The 18056-nt window shown below is 37.9% G+C and overlaps 1 protein-coding gene across 2 annotated transcripts in view; it reads right to left on the reverse strand.

Moving 5' to 3' along the window:
- Positions 1-18056, reverse strand: part of LOC145492242 (ubiquitin carboxyl-terminal hydrolase 9X-like) — a 177418-nt gene that overhangs the window by 2906 nt on the left and 156456 nt on the right. For both annotated transcript variants that reach the window (XM_081471606.1, XM_081471605.1), the window contains exons 56-67: positions 17361-17502; positions 15409-15508; positions 13037-13179; positions 12288-12461; positions 8496-8587; positions 7450-7510; positions 6462-6521; positions 5117-5225; positions 4640-4748; positions 4103-4196; positions 3890-3966; positions 48-117 (exon numbers count right to left, since the gene is read on the reverse strand). In XM_081471606.1, the coding sequence (XP_081327732.1) occupies positions 48-117; positions 3890-3966; positions 4103-4196; positions 4640-4748; positions 5117-5225; positions 6462-6521; positions 7450-7510; positions 8496-8587; positions 12288-12461; positions 13037-13179; positions 15409-15508; positions 17361-17502 (1231 nt within the window). The remainder of the gene's footprint in view (positions 1-47; positions 118-3889; positions 3967-4102; positions 4197-4639; positions 4749-5116; positions 5226-6461; positions 6522-7449; positions 7511-8495; positions 8588-12287; positions 12462-13036; positions 13180-15408; positions 15509-17360; positions 17503-18056) is intronic.

The raw sequence follows: 18056 nt of genomic DNA on the forward strand, positions 1-18056 counted from the left end.
ATGAATATGAAGGCCAAGAAAGAAAGGAAACAAAAACAAGCTTTTACCTCTTCAGGACACAACTCGCAGGCCTTGGCCAGTGTCAGTCGGGCACTGTGTGATCGCTCCAGGAAATACCTAAATGAATGTAGCAACACAAATTACACTTGCTTTCAGTGTTACGTGCATGGGCGACATCTTTCGACCATTTTTCGACATGCAATGTAAACGGCTGAAAGACCGTTTCACCATTTTTATGATTATTATTTTTTCGTTAATTCTCTTTTTTGGTTTTTTCTTTATTTAATTTTACGTATTTTTCTCATAATTATTATTTAAGAAAAAGAAAACATGTACCGTGTTTCTATCGAGTTACAGAAACACGAGTGGAAGTTTGGGAGAACGAGAAGTGCTGTGGGAACACGAGCCGCAGGCGAGTGTTTCAGCTTTTTCGATTTCTCCGAAACTTTCACGAGTGTTTCTATTAATAATTAGATTATGAGCTCGAGATTTCGATCGCGTGATAGTTGACTCGGGCTGCGCCTTCGTCAACTATCACGCGATAGAATCGAGAGCTCATAATCTAACTGTTTTAGTATAAATCTAGTAGTCGTTCAAAACTTTATCTAAATCCTGTTCACAGACACTTCGAAAATGCCAAGAAGCGGCCGTCATTTTGTTAACAAGGGCACACTGCTACGCTACTCACCATCTATCACAGAATAGATAGTGAGTAGCGTAGCCAATCACAGAACGGCATTCGAGATAGAAAGCTAGTGGATTTATACTAAAACTCGATAGAAACACGGAGAACATGTTTTCTATTTCTGTTAGAACTCCGCGACGAAAAAAGGAAAACAACGTGTTTACTTTGATCATCGACACGTAAATTCTCTTTGCTCGCGCCATCATTACGTCAACAGCTCGTGCTAGTTCTGTGTTTCCATCGAGTTACAGAAACACGATTTTTAGCAAATCAGCGCGCGTATTTTTGTAGGGCTGCTTTCTAAAATTTTTCCGGGATGTTCCATGTTCCTGCTTTTATCGATGGCCAATTAAAAGTAACAAACAGAATTTAGCATTGACGGTAGTTTTGAGAGGTAAGGACTGAGCCTGAATTATGAAATTTTGCAAACCAAAGCGAAATTTCCCTTTGGGTGAGTGAGAAGATTTTCATGAACTCAAATCGAATGGGAGCTTTAAAATTGCCTACACGTCAAAATTTAAGCTTGTTCTTTTGTTTTTGTTTTGAATTCATGCCGATTTTATGTATTGGCGGGGGTTGATTTTGAGAAGGTGTCAGATCAAAACATGACATAACAGTCAGGCAAATGTATCTCATAGAATTCTTTTCTAGTTAGAAGAAACGCTTTGGAGAATAAACAAGTTTGCAACTAGTTATGGCGAGTGAGAAGATTTTCAAGAACCCAAATCGATTGCGAGTTTTACATCTGTTTCCGTTTTGAATTCATACTGAGTTTAAGTATTGGCGGGGGTTGATTCTGAGAAGGTGTCACACCAAAACGTGACAGTCATGCAAATGCATCTCATAGAATTCTTCCACCGTCAAACTTCCGGTTGCGAATACCTCTCGTAAGCAACCAGTTTTCCAAAGTACCAAAAGTTTCCAAGTCAAATCACTATATTTGGAATTTCTTGTAAGCGACCACCCCTCGTAAGCGACCGCGACTACTTTAAGAGCTAAAAGTTTGAAATTTTCTTTTGTTTTCAACCTCCCTTAAGCGACCACTTGACAGATAATAGAGCATAAATTGGATGATAAGGTAGTCGATAAAAGTGCCGTTTTTTGTCACTGACTTGTATATTTTAGCAAATAAATTCGCAATCGATTTGGGCTCTTCTCACTCGCCATAAATAGTTGCAAGTCTGCTTGTTTGCTAAAATATACAAGTCAGTGACAAAAAAACCGACACTTCCATCGACTATGTCATCTCCTGACTACATTTACTCAATGGATAATAAGGTGTTGTAACATTATCGTATTTCTGGGTAGAACAAGAGACGGAAATTTCTCAATGGGAAGTACAGGTTTTTTTTTCTCGAAATTGATTTTTCACATGAATAAAACTTTCAAACATGGGGTAGGTCTCTGCATGTTACCATATGCTAATGAGGCAAAATTTTGACCCAGTATGGTCTAATGGTCTAAGCTCTCGTAAGCGACCGCCTAGGCTTGACATTTTGAGTGGTCGCTTATAATTACGGGAGGTTGGACTGCAGTTAGGAGAAACGCTTTGGAGAATAAACAAGTTTGCAACTACTCAGTGTTTTTGACGAGCGAGAAGATTTTCAAGAACCCAAATCGATTGCAAGTTTTTCAAGAACCTAAATTGATTGCGAGCCCTAAATTTCTGCTTTCAGGCTAAAATTTCGGGTTTGTTCTTTTGTTTGCTTTTTGGGTTTAGTTTTAGTAGGTGTCATGTCACACAACAGTCATGTAAATTCTTCTCTTGATACATGTTCAGATCTGTTAAGCATCAGAGAAAAAAACAGTGTTGCAACTATAGTTTGGATAGTTAGTGTTTATCAATTATTTTGTTGTAAAAAGTTGTTCTCAATCGTTTGGAGGACTGTCAAAAATTTCGAGTGTGTTTTCGTATGGGGTTCATATCAAAACACTTGGAGACTTTTATTAGTTGGTGTCATATCGCAAAGGTACGCAACTGTCACACAAGCTTAGCTCGAAGAAGTGTAGTTTAGCTCTCGGAAAAGCGTCAGAGAATGAGCAATTTTGCAAGTACAGTTTGGAGAATTACTGTGGTTCAATGATTTTGTGTTGTAAAATTGTTCTTAATCGTTTGAAGGTACGTAACGCAACTGTGAATTAAATGCCGTTTGCCACAAAAAGGAATCAATACAAGTCGCGAAAAGATTGGCATGTATCAGTCAACATTGTCAGTTCGTTGTCGGTGGTAAAAACCAAAACAATGTCAGTTCTTTGTCGGTGGCTGCAATAAAACTAAGCATAAGCCCACAGGTACGCATTGCGGACCTATTTTTTGGAGCATATCTTGATGATGATGATAACGACTATTTTAACAGGATGACCCATCAGTGTATTAAACACTCTTACACCTGCAGTTCTCTCAACTTCTGCTTGCAGTGAAACTTTTCAAATATTCAAGTTATCTTACGAGTGACATTTTTCACATGTTCAAGTTATGTTTCATTTTCAAATTATATTAGTAACATTTTCCACCTGTTAATGTAAAAGAGGACACCCTTATATGCTCGAAAGGTACACTATGAGAGGTTATCATAGTGTTCATTTCTAACTTTTCAATAAATCTTGTTGTGTTCTCCCACACAATTATAATGTGACTTATTCCTCATTCACCAGCAACACAAATATATCACACCTAGCCCAGTTATGACAAATATCTATAAACTTGAACACCAATGTGTTTTGCACTTTCAAAGTACGCATGCTCGCTCCAGTACCCTATCTACCGTTGCACACATCTTAAACACAAGGCTCTTTAAGTGCATCTAGGCCCGCACATTTCTAACCTGTGGTTACCACTAGTTTGATGTCAAATAAATCCATCTTTCATCACTGAAATTCGAGTTCGACCGTTAAGAAGTCCGTTGTGCTTACATTTTTGACATGGGCCAGGTTACATAGCATACCAAAAGATGGCATGTCTAAAGATGTCGCCTATGTAGGTAACGCTGAAAGCGGGTGTAAAATAAATTTAGTGTAGCCTGTGTACTAAGCTTTGAGAAAACAAAAGAATTTAAATGTTTGTTTGCTGTTGTGTGGTGTATCTGGGAGGGAGAGAATCAAATGCGATGAACTGCACACGCAGATGAACACTAAACGGCGAGAGAGTTTTTCACAGCCACTAAATGAAGTAAATGAAAGAGGCATAAACATCGATTCACTTACCCATTAGATGTCTCATTGGATTGAGCTGGGGGGGACCAGTTGTTGTATGTGTAAGACGTTCCACCTGTGTAGGGTCTCTGAAGAGATCAACAAATAGCAGCCACAACTTACACAATACACAAAACAATTTCTACGATTATCTATACCTTCCTTTCTCAATTTAAATACAAAACCAACAACGCAATTTAACTATACATTTCAATGTAAACTGACCCTGTCAAGCTCGTCATTAAGCCACTCCACTGCCCATGCCCATTTCCGTCGGAGGTCCGGTGCTGCCAGAAGAATCTGGTGTGCGAGGGGACAGCTGAGGAAAAAGCACAGAGAGAAACTGCCATCTACATATTGTTCTTATAAACCCTTTGCATAAATGGCGCCTAAATTTGAATAACAATTCTTAAACATCCTAACAGTAAGCCTCACATTTATGTGAAAAATCACTTGTCTGGAAACATAAGTACAAGGCTAAGGATGTATAAAGTATTGTTATTCAAATGTAGGTGCCACTTATGCACAGGGTCTACTCTGTAACTGTAATTGTCTTTGGAATAAATGAATGATTAATTTTGTTTCAACACGATGAGATTATCAGCAGAGCCGGTGGGGTCTGTATTTAGACTAAGAGTTAATACATCATTAGAACATGGGCCTTGAAAAAACTATCATTAATGAATATAAAAGACATAAAATATCATGTAATATGTGATGGCAGTACTCTTAGCACCATGTAGGTTTCAACTTTTCACTGACCTGCAAAACAGTGTCACCATGAACTTGATACATTGATATGCTCTCTTCTGGTAATGATTCTTTGAACGCTGGATTGTGTCAAATAAACCATCCTTGTCATCCGGAATACCTGGTGAAATAAAGAGAACAGTTTTAACTGCCAAAAGAGGGGGCCCACGGGTTCCTGAACTGGTCGTTCTTTTGAGCATAATGACTATTTTGCTTGTAAACATTTCACCATTTCTTCAGACAATCCAGGATGTTACATGACTGACTCTGAGGTTCGGTTCTAATGAACATGAACTATGTAACACTTTACATGCAAAGAGCTTTAATTTTCAGCCTTGTATTTACTTGTGAAACTCAGTATTTGTGATGTTCTTAACAAAAAAATGTCATGTCATATGCACTTAAACTGTTACTAATGCACTCGTAGTTACAAAGTGTGGTTATACTGGTATTAAAAAAGGGTAACAAATGATCACTTTGTGTTGTTACCTTTAAGAGTGTTGTGAATTCTGTGACTCTGCCAAGAGTCTGTTATAAGCATCATCTGCAGCAACAAGTCTAGATATGGTCGAAGTTCATATGTGTATGAAAAGGCGACCTGAAAAGAAAATTGAAATAATTTAGAAACAGGAAGCAGCTCGAAGTTGGACTGTCTTCAATACTCCTTGCTATTGGAGTTGGAGTTGAATGCAAAACAAGGCAATGGAGTTCAGTTCAGTCCTGGGGTTGACAGCTTCAACACTTTCAAGCGGGAAGAATTACGCTCGAAGTTATAAACTGAAAGCACTTAAAGTATGTCTGAAATGTTTACTATGTTGTAAACAATTACTGGGGAGAACTTCTGACCACAGAATCTACAGAAAATGGAAGAGTTTCCATTGGTAATGGGACTAACTTGATTTCTGATTTTCACTTTGTCCCAAGATACACCCTTCGTTTGTCCCAAGAAACCCATCCGGTTATAACACAATAAACATTCTAAACATACTTGCTGGCCGACTCTGGGCTCGAGGTTGGACATAAACACAAACATACCAACAAGACTTTGAATAGACCCTCTTTTGCCTTCGTTCACAGAATAAAAGGGACAAGGTCACCATCGGCACATGTGCGCGATGGAGCAAAATAAATTGAAAACACTGGCTAAGTTTTTCAATATCACCGTTGAATCATTTTGACTGTTTCCATCTGGTTATATCTTGGTCATCCTTCTGAATTTTTGGAGAAATATTTTCTTTTTGTGAACTTTCTTCATCATTCAGGAAACCTCCTTGCTGAATTATTTTTGAGGCTTCAGTCTTTTGGATAAATTTTTCTGCTCAACCATGTGAACATATTATGACCTGCTATATCTTCGCTTACGAGCCCGAACTGGTCATAAAGATCTTCAAAATATCGCCAGTTTAATCTTTAGAATTTTGAGTGGTTTTTCTTTTCACCAGGTCGTTTTAGGAGTCTTTTGTAGAGTGTTGTAAAAAAGAATTTTGTTTTAGTTTGATTTTTTTCTTGTCATGTCGCCCGCGTTCAGCTTAGCTAGCTGCATCATTAACTAGTGATAAAAACTTTATGGGAGATGATTTGCTTCTAACTTTGTTACTAAAGTTAAAACAAGAATATAAATGTATAAATGGTTTTGTAATTATCATATCCCATGGCACTGGTACGTGGCGGCTTAAATTTGTTTGCGCGTTCTGTTTGATATCAGTTACAACTACAAACATAGCAGTCTCACCATGTGACTTAGCCCCTTAGAGGCAATCCTTTACTAGGTGTCTATCGCTCAAGTAACAGATGAGCTATTGGAGAGAGTGGGTATATGCAATGAATACTTTACCTGCCACAGAAGTTCACACAGCACTGTTCTTGAAAAATGTGGGTTTTCCCAACAGCAAAACTGAAACAGACATAAGACTAAGGAATCAACTAACGAGTATTACCAAATTTTCTAAAGTATGCGGCTCCGCTCGTCCGCCTTTGGCGCCCAGGATCTCCTATATTAGTTTTCTTTTTATCCTAAAACAACTAGATCTAATTAAACGGCATATAATTAGTTTACTACATTTTGCTCTCTACTTCCCTTTCCCTACACTTTATTTTTTTTTACTGTATTCAAATCGTCAAGTGAAGAAATAATAATAATAATAATAATAATAATAATAATAATAATAATAATAAAAACAAATACTACACAACAAAGCACGAACATAACAAACAAGGTTCTTTAAATGAATAAAATTAGGAAGAGCAATACCCCTTACCCTCTAACACACTTGACCCTCGCACTGTATTGATTGACATATGGACAGAAGTACCATATCCCCGGCACAGCTGTTATTTTGCCTGGTAGCTTTTTTTTTTAATCTGGTATACAAACCATTTTTTGCAAGAAAAAAGGCGAAACAAAATTTGAAGCAGCCAACATGAGCAAATCTTGGACCATTGTGGTGGAATTGAAAACCAGTGGGCAAGTTTGCATATGAGCAAAAGACGCGTCCCTCCACTGCGCAAGTGAAATTTTGTCAAGCAGCTGGTATATGAACCATTGGTTTTATGAAAAACGGCGACCGGAATGGTCAAGTATGAGCCAGGAAAACAACCATTCTCCCGCTATTGTGGTTGCATTTGAAAGCATGGGCAGAGAAGAGGAACTATTTGCTGTTCCGCTGCTGCAATCTGAGGCTTCTTTAAGAGTGGATAGTACCTCGTGTGAAAAACAAAACTCGCCTGTAGGTAAGGAACCTTTCTTTAGCATGATTTTCAATTTTTTAGCACTACTCGGACATAATTATAGACATAATTCTGAAAGAAGGTCTAGTACTTACTCTTAACAGCTTTAGAGTATCTTCTGAAGTAGTGCTTTCTTCAATGACTTTCTTTAAATACCTGCAGCAAGCCAGTTAAAATTTAATTAATATGTTGAATAACAACACGCAAGAGAGACAGTGAAAACAACTAGAGCAAACAATGAACACTTTGACTGAAGTCCAAAAAACGTTTCTGAGCCCCCAAAAGGAAGTCAAATCGGTTGGACCTGCCAGATACTGGTTGGACGCTATATATACTGAGCTATAATAATAATCGTATCTATGACAAAATTCTTGATCGTGATTGGTTCTCTGCACGCCTACTTGTCACGTAATTGGCCCGAAATCACATGGGTGTCCAATTGCAGGTATCCAATTTGGATGTTTTGTAATAAGTCACTTTCAATACATTAAAATTCAGCTTGATAATGAGGCCTAGAGGACAAAATTAATGTATCGAAAACAGTTTGTTGGATACCCACGTGATTCACATGTCAATTATGCGCACTTTAATGGCTTCCATCGCAATGTTTCCGTCAGTTTCCAAAATTATGAAAAGTGCTAGAGACATTTTCACTCAAAAAAAGTTCTCTAAAGACATTTTTAATTTGGAAATTTGTTATAGATACGATTAATTAGTAAATGGACCTCATGTCTTACAATTCAGGGAGTCATCGTGTTCGAAGTTTCAAATCGGCCTCGTGCTTTGCGCTAGTCCGATTTTGAAATTACTTGCGCGATTACTCCCTGAATTGTACTCCACTTGGTCCAATTACTATTACTAATAATAATCAACTACATTTATTGATGGTATCACAGATCCCGCTTACTGAACTAAGTCATACAAATCTGTTGCTACAGTACATGTCACACTACATTAGTATTTATACTACATTCAAACATGGCCTGTTTTAAAATTACTACAAAGTTAAATAATGACAATTTGATAAATGTAAATAATGACAACTGGAATGCTGACTTGGATGAAAGATAATACGAAAGACCCCTTCCATAAAGTCTCTTTCAGCAGAGTCACCGTTGCAATTGTCATCCAACCAACTTACGTAGCTTTATTGAAGAGGATATCTGCCACCACTGGCTGAATCTCCATGACTGGAGGACCCTCACCAAATGGATTTGCTTTTGGCTGTGTACCCTGCCAATTCAAATAATTTCTACTTCAAAGAATATAATATCTAGGTAATTATAATACTACAAAGCTGGCAGGCATGATGGTTGAATGGGTAGGATAGATAGATGGATGGATAGATAAGTGGGCAGGTAGATCAACAGATAATCTTTATTTATCCAGGGTAAAAAATTCGTCAGCTGAAAATCCCAAAGACATATTTAACCTAATGCCTAATTCTTGGGTTGCACTGTCACACAATGAAATAATAATTCGAAAATCATTCAGTGTATGAAGTCAAGAAATAATGATGTTAAAGGAGATAAGAAAAGAAGACACTTCTCCAAGTTATAGGTCTGCACGTTTTCCCAAACTTCAAATATTCGTTGAAATATTTTGCACAAGTTTACAGAGCCCAGTAAGGAGCCGCCATCTTGGTGTATCTCCATGGTATACCAACGTGGTGGCCGGAAAATAGTGTAAACATCTGGAACTTACTTTGGCTATCTAGGCGACAAATTATCTGAACTGATCAAGCAAACATTTTAAAAATAAGCACTTTTCCCAAAACTTCAGCTTCTAAAAAGGCCAAAAATCATGAGATAAGTATGTATTTTTCGACAATCACGTTCACAGCATTATGTCACACACCACCATAACTCTGAAATTCAAAATGTGCCTGTTTTCAGACGAAGCCACCTATTGAGCTGAACAGTAATTAACAGATATAAATTTACCGCCTCTCATGCCTGATGAGGATAATAACTTCGGTGGCTCTTTAGTTTTTGATTTTAGAAAATGATGACGTCATTTGCATACCAAGAACAATTAATATAATTAAAATATTTAAATAGAAAGCTGCTTTCCACAAATGCTGTGCCTTATTGTTCTCCTTTGAGTAGGCGTTTAAACTGCCCAAGGGATTCTTCTCCTCTTAAGCCACAAGGAAACTGTTCCAAAGAATGGTGCCACTTTATGTGGCAAAAGCTAATTCTAAAGGTAATATATTGGGGTGAAAGATCCAGAAAAAGAAAGAGATCGACTGTAGCCTGGTCCCCCTCATTATGTCCATGTTCATAGGGAGGCATTCTCCCAATTATTCTCGTCACTTCTTCCTTCAGTTAAATTCTTCCCGGCCATTTCGATGTATAAGAGGTGTGAAATTATGAGGCTTATAAAATTCGAAGGATAAAAGGGAGGGTGTCTTTGATAGAAGGGACATCTTGTCGAGATCCAGTTTTCTTGACACAAAACAGTGGGACTTTGCTTCAAGTCAGGTTAATCCCAATGGTACAGAAAGAAAATGCCACGTTTAGAAGGCCATAAACTATTAAATCACATTGCCAAAGTAAAACTAGAAGTTGCTGTCGATGGCAAAAATTCTATTTTCCCTATGAAAGCTGACCCTACAAGGAAGGCTGTAACATGACAAGAGAAGAAACTATAGATACAAACACTACAATTCTAATACGATCTTCTTCAGAAGCTAAATTTGCGGCTAATCTTTTCGGCCAGGTTAATACTAAACCAAGATTAAAAGTTAACCAAAGTATTAACTGTTCGTGTAGTTTGAGATTACTTAAACTCAAACCTGAATGACATACAATAATTATAAACAGAAGAACTGACCGAAAAGTTAAAAAACTGAAATCAAACTTCTCACTAACCCTGGGTTAGTTTCACGGGGCTTTAAAAAACATGGCCCTGGTGTTTAGGAGACGTCAATCATTCCCTTGGTTCTATGTCACGCCAAATGTTTAAGCCTGAATTCCCTTAAAAAAGTGATCGTCATGTAAAATCTCCTTTTTTAACTCGTGAACTGCATAAGCAAATCGGGGGTTGCAGTGGTGGATCAGAGGTTAAAGTGCATCACACAAAACGTTATACAAACATGTTCGTTCGAAATTCCAGAAGTTTGCTACAAGCTTGGCAATTTCATTATGCAGTTGTCAATCAAAAGACCAATTCAAAACAAAGATCAACGCAACGGTCAATAGGACTAAATATAAAATCTTTCACTCGACAAGGAAAAGCTGTTGTAGAGAATAGCAGACAACTGACTACGAAAAAGAGTTAACTCGTCCGTGAAGTTCAGAAGACAAGTGTTTTCACATGATGACACAATCTTGGTGTCTGAAGAACACTGCAATGGCAGCCAACCAATCCTGTGGGAGTTGAACTCTTTTCTTATATAAACACTTTCTTCTGTTCCAATAAATTTGTATGGTTGCTGAACACGTGAGTGAAAATGCTCTATGAGACTGCAAATATTAAGCTTACTGATTACAAAATACATAAGAACTTTTGTTTATAATTCAATGCCCCATGTCAACAGTTGTAGAGATCTGTGAATGACAAAATGTGTTTTCCTTATTAGATTTCGTGACAGGGGTGAATAGGTTTTTGGATCAACAGACCTGGCCTTAAAAAGTGCAAGGATTGTGGAGTTTTGCAGTAAATCGAGCGGATTCACTGATTTTGAAAACAAAGTGGATCGTGGATCAGCTGTGAATTTTGGTTCGGACTCTGCCTGTCTTGATGTTCGGATCTTGGGTCCTAAATGAAATTTGGATCATAGATCTTTCTTCAGCCTTTGTCGGTATGTTAATGAGTTCATCCAAATTATTTCTTTTTTCAAAGTGAGACTGTTATTGGAATCTTACTGTGTTATAGTCCTCGAGCATGTTGCCTTCTTTACTATTTGTGCAAAATAAACGATGGCATTCACATTTACCAGTTTAACTTTGAACATTTTACGCTTCTGTTTCTGAACGTGGTTGTGGTTTCCGATTTGAACAAAAATATTGGTGGATTGAGGATTTGGAGAAAAGGTACGGATCGGCGGATTTGCATAACCCTATTCACCCCCTCTTTAATATTCAAATGCGAAACATTTTGAAATCCACTCAGGGTTACGGTGTGAGATCTCAATACTTGTGAAGCACTGTCCCTATGGGAAGAGAACATAACAAATTTACAGTATTTATCAAAATTTCCATGCTAAGTTCATAATAAGCGCCTTTTACTCCCTCAGCGAAGGAAAGGTAACATGTCACCGAACTTTAGCTCTTTCACTATTTCTGTTCGTCCTTTACCTTTTCAACACTTCATGCTTCCTACAACCTTGTGGGTTAAAATGATGTATCATTAGTTTTATTGAGCGCTGCCTCCAACGTCTGTCATGTCAGAGCATACAAGAGGCCTTGGAAGGGGGGGGGGGGTGTGTCGCATGTTGCCTCCTTTCGTGTACCGATGTTGCCTAACCAGCGGTACAAATGTCACTGTTGTTTTGCTACAAGAAGTCATATGTTACCGTCACTACAAGGCTGATTTTTCAGAACTTATTCACTCGAAAAGCACACGAGTTTCACATTAACAGATGAGAATATAATTTCTAAATAAGCAAAAAGTCCAAAGGGTCAATGTTGATGTCTTTTCTAGTGCTTCTTGTGTCGCTGTCGAATTTTATCGGCACATGCGATTTGCTTGTCGCTGATTAGCAATTCCCGTGTCGCTGGTTTTCAGGGTCATGATGTTTGTCGCTTTTACCCCTTGGAAGGCCTCATGCAAATTTGCGACTAGGTTCACAGTGAATTCAAAAATTGTGCTCTTAAGTTCACATATTGGTTGACAACTACGAAATGAAGTTGCTCAGTTTAAAGCGCACTTCTTGAAGTAGTTTGCCAAATGTTTTTTAAAATACATTGTAAATGGGAAATTTCCTTACAGTAGCGGAGGAACGCATTCTGGATGATACATCACAACAGCGAACCAACTGAGACACAACTGAGTAGAGTTTTCCTAGTTCGGCATACTGGTAACGAATTGGAGGACCTGGACCTTCATCGAATGCCACCAACATGAATGTGGCAGGAACTCCGAGCTGAAGCAGCTGTACTCTCTGTCAATGAAACAATAATAACAAAAAATATCAACACTGAGCTGTGGTCTGTCATTGACATAGTAAAATAGTATTAGAACATGTTTACCAAAATTCGAACTCAGTCAATACGTATTTTGGTATTAAATAGACACAAGTGTTTTACCGGAAAATACATCACGTGAAAAAGTCATACAGAACTTCATTCGGGACTCGAGTGACATATTGTCCATATCCTCACTAGTGAGGATGTTCATGACTTCATTTTTCAATTTTTAACTGGGATTTTGTAATGCTGTCATTTTCGGCTCTGGCATATTTTACTTGAAGCTTCAGTTTATGTTTTGTCCTCACAGCTATTGTGTTTATTTCTTATGTTACGCACTTTGAAAGTCAGTTCGTGAAATCGTTTTAAGGTATAAATATATACATACAGACGCATGGCAACAGAGAATCGATCTGTTAACTATAATAATCATCATCTCACGGGCTTGGTTTTGTCAGAAAATTGATGAGAATAATATTATTGGTGATTTGCAATAGCACACAACATACTTCTTGTAAGTCATTACAACAACATTGAACAGGTAACAGACCTCAGGAGGACCAATAGTTGAGTACATGAGAAAGAAGTTGAAGTACTGTTGTAAATGACGGCCATGCTCAGGAACTTCTTTCCTCAATAATCCCAGTACAGCATTTAGAATATGATCACTCAGTGTTGCTTTGTTGTCAAGCTCTACAGGACAGAAGCAAACAAATGGGGGAGGGGGGGTTTACTTGAAATTACCACATCTACAATGAGCGACAAAAGTGTTGAGGCACTTCGCAGTCAAATTCAGTGGTATCAGAGAATGAACGCTAGATAAAATAGAAAAAGATGATAAATATTGAAAAGCATCATTTTCTAAGTGTCTCAACTACTTTTGTCCCCTATTGTAGCTCTAAAAACATTGGAAGCTACCTCCAGCCAGTCGTCTCCTTGTTGCTTGGTTAAAGCTGCAGCTAATAGTGCAAATCAAACTAGACTAACGTCTGGAGGAGCTGGAGGATTTGTATCCCTTGTGACCCAGGTTTAAAGCCCAGACCCACCGTCACATGGAGGGTTCTCTTCTAGATCTTCTAGTTTTCCTTTTCCAAAAACAAAAAATCGATTTGGGAACTGTGGACAAAGAGCCTCTCCACGGGATGTGCCAGTGCTAATTCCAATTTATTTATTATTCTGTCTGTTAATCACCCTCTGAATTTGCGATAAACAAGCCATAGTGTGGTTTTATAGTCAGACCTATCAACTTTAGGGTAGTACTGGCTTAGACGTCATTCATGTCTCTTGACACACCATTCCATTTTGCTATGCCTGTTAAAAATTATGGCAAGCAAGCATAGTTGAGGGCTTTAAATTCGCATGGATGTTGACATGGAAATTCTAATTCATTGGTTAGGGGAGCAGAGATGGTGAAGGGGTTAGAACGCTCGCCTCCCACCAATCTGGCTCGGGTTCGAGGCCTGGGCCCGCTGTCATAAGTGGGTTGGGTTTGTTGTTGGTTCTCGCCTTGCTCCAGGGGTTTTCCTTCGGGTTCTCTGGTTTTCCTCCCTCCACAAAAAATCAACACTTCCAAATTCCAATTCAATTTGGAATCCATGGGATATGCCACAGCAAACAGCGAAGCACGAGAGTGACATCATTAAAATTTAGACCCACCCCCCCCCCCCTGCAAGGTTCAGACAAACAAACCGGAATGGTGAAAACTTAAAGCTTTCTTCAAACGCGAAAGCCACAATTCTCACACAAAACAATAGTGTTCTGGGCTGTGGCATGGTTACCACAGACATCACTTTTCAAAATTCCTTGACTTTTTTCAGATAATGTTTGGCAAAAAAATACAAAATGTCAAATCTAGTAGCGGCTCCTAGTGTGAACTTACAGCCGTCCTTTCTAATCATGTGTTAAGACAGATAAATTTTCCACAAATTTTCCTTCTCCATTAACTGAAAATATCGTTGAGATCACAGTGACCCCAAATAACTCTTCCAGCCTCCAATGGTATTCAAACAGCCATGTTAAATTATTTGAATTTTCCCTGACTTTTCTTTAAAATGTCAAGTTTACCTGACTCAAAATAACATTCCATGACCTTTCCCCGACCATAAAGATTTTTTCCCCTGACTATTTCCTGACCTGTGGCAACCTTGTGTAAGTTTGAGGGTGAACCTGGAAAATACACTGTTGAGCAACTGAAGGGCTGGTTAAAGTGTAGGGGTCTTAGGCAGCAAAAAGGGAAGACTAGCTCCCATGTGTGAATAACTGTCTTAAACACGGAGCAAGCCTATAAAACGAGGCGGGGATGTTCAGCCTGCCAAACACAAATCCCAACAGACAACCAATGCTCCCATTTGATTGGTTTATTTACTCAGGTGGAATTTTAGTGCATACACAAGTGCCACAAAATTCTGGAGAGTGATTGGGTGTAATTTTCTGTTTTACTTTAGAAGTAAGCAATACCTTTTGAACTAAATTAATGATAGCTTTGGGAGAGGAGTTTAGAAAGATAATTGACTCTTTTGATTTCAACTTCGTAATAATTGTGTTTTTCCACTTGTGAAAGCGTATCGTATGAATTTGAGCTGTTTACTTAAAAAGCTATGTTCACACAAACAATTTTAAATTCTGGATTCTAAGTTTGATTTCTAAGAAATGCAATAATAGTAATGCATAATAGGTAACTACTGCACAGAGTAGTTTGTTTTCTCGCTGCTTGAAACTTTTTATTCATGCAAGAGCACAGGAGTCACAATGTTAAGTAATACATGGCTCTGGTTTTAGTAGTTTTTTTTTTTTGCTTTACAAAATAAATTGATGCATAAACACCTCTCATTCTCCACGTACATATTATTCGTTTAGAACACCTGTTCACTTTTAAAGCACCCATGTTTTGCCAAACAGAACAAGTGGAAGATCCAAACATACCTATTTCTTGTTTACTGTTCTCTGGGTATGGACAGCATGGACCATCCTGGCGGGAGAAGTGTGCTAAAAACACAAGGATTTTTGCAAAGCAATTTCGTACCTAGAGAATAGAGATAAAATGATGAATCACAAATTCCTTTTAACCCTAGATATTGGTTTTCAATTTCCAACATTATTACAATGGTACAAATAAACTAAATGGTGATTGCCTTTAAATATGGAATTTAGCTGCTTTGATCATTTCTCTGGGCTAAATGAAAAGGGGCTACAAAATCAAAGAATCGCTTAGTTGTCTTAAGTTGGCAGAATTTGTCAAAATGCCCTTCATAATACATGTATGCCCATCTAATATGGCAAAACAGTATCTTAGCTGCTTTCCTAGAGCCCTTATTTGTCAAGATAATTATTTTTATACATGAAGAGTTATCAAGACTCTGTCTCGGTCCATAAACATGCAAAAAAGAACTTGGCCAATATCCAGCCATCTTGACCTCACGCTTGGTCAATAACCCCAACAAAATGTCGTCTCTCTCTAAGCAAACTATGGGCAGATCGCCATACTGCTCTAAATAGTTCAAGGACTAAGTCAACAGACAAGTTAAAAGAAAACAACAATTCATAGGAATTCGAAGGCATTTCTTGATGTTACTGGTGTGTTAAGCATTCAAATTATGACAGTTGCAGATGCTGATTTCTACCTAGAGTGATCAAGGAGTATTGTGTACAGATGTCAACTCCATTAAATTTTATTCATAAATATCAAACCCTTACCAACAATCCATGAAATTTTATTTCAGGATTGTTATTTTTGATTAGCTACGTAAATTTTGTTTCAGTACCTGCGGAATCTCATTGAAATATTTTTCAATCACTGTAAACACCAGCGGATAAGCTGCACTCACAGATAAGCCATGTCCCGAGTTTGGTAACTCAAATTTCGGAAAAAGGTTTTTGGAAAGAAATCAAAATAATTCACAAGTGGAGTCTCGAGAAAGATTCTTTTCATGTACATTTCTTGATTTATTGAAAGCTCACTAGCATTGAAAACAGAGAATACTTCAAATACTTAGTTCTCCAATAGTATGGACATGATGTCTACCGACTTTGACATATGTTTACTCTACCTTTGGTAGTTTTCAACCAGTATTTTTTTCATACCCCTCAGTTTTTCAAAAGAATTTCACATACAACAGCCTGTTTGTTCGTTCGTAGTTTAGTAGCCAGGCATTTCACCAGGAGATGGAGTACTGGACACAAGAAGCTCTCAATCACACAACAGCTTTGTGCCGGAATGGAGACTCCATGCCACGCAACGTTTAGCTGCTCTAAAATAGCAACCTTAAACTGGCTAAAAGATTTTTTAATGAAGGTTTAACAGTGTTTAACAGCAAGAAATGTAGGCTTATGCTTATGAACAAGAACGGCTGTTTTAGGAGCCACTAAACTTGTAAAAGCAATGATTGATGCGTACTCTGATATTATTATTTTTATGACATCCTATTAGTTTGCTTTTAATATAAACTTATAAAGGTTTGATGAAAAATGTTCATTTATGCAAATTTATGGCACGTTGTCCAAATGTTCTTGCAGATAAGCCGCATCCCCGATTTTTTAGGAAAATTTTGAATAAAAAGGTGCGGCTTATCCGTTGGTGTTTACGTTAGCAAATTTTCTTACCTATGCTCAAAATTTCACGCACCTCAGTGAAATTTCATCTAAATCTCGGCCGAAAAATCATATTTATTCACTTGATAATTCAGCGATTTTACACGCGGATGATAGTTGAATTTTGGCAAAATTCATTTGCATTCTTTTGCAAAGTACTGTAGGTAGGTAGGTAGGTAGGTAGGTAGGTAGGTAGGTGAGTGAGTGTGCAGCTATTATGTGAAACACTTAGACTTCAAACTGTTATAAAAAATGTGAATATATTTAGGGCAGACAGGAGTTCTCACCTCTCCACTAGGGCACTCAAGTAAATACTCCGAAAAACGATCTGGGTTGCAGAACAATACAAACTTGGCAAACCACTCTCTGACCACTTTACCCTGTCTGAGTAACATGCATACGACGTCATACCATTCACCTGCAGGACCCCTGTATAATTTAAAAAGAGTAACTGTTGATATTAATTAATCTGTGCTACCTTTCTCTTTTAGACAAACGCCTGTAGTTCAAACACCGGTTCAAACATTTTAACATGACATGAAGGAACGCGCTGCGCCTGCAGTCTACCGTGAAAAAGTATGTCTTCATCTCTAATGCAACTATGAACAGCTGCGGATAAATTTTATTACAATTAATGAGTTAAGTCTTGTTATTTATGGATACGGAATTTCCGAGGGTTAGGGGGGACCTAAGTAGAAAAATCATGGAAAATCCTGGGAGGTGGGGGGTCATACTGGAAAAAAACCCTCCGTGGAGGGGGGGGTATGGATATTTTCTGGATTCACACAATAGAATATCATTTCAGGTCAACAGAATTAGCATTTGCGATCACACTTGACAGTCACTGTCATTTTGAAAATGGTGTTGGTGGCAGACGTGGTTCGACAATTCTTGGTTCTTTGTTATGTTGTTATGTCAAAGATGTTCACACTTGTTTTAACAGAAACACGAAGTACATCAAAGTAAATGTACAGTCTTATTTT

The sequence above is a fragment of the Orbicella franksi genome, chromosome 7, assembly GCF_964199315.1.
Source record: "Orbicella franksi chromosome 7, jaOrbFran1.1, whole genome shotgun sequence".
NCBI lineage: Eukaryota > Metazoa > Cnidaria > Anthozoa > Scleractinia > Merulinidae > Orbicella > Orbicella franksi.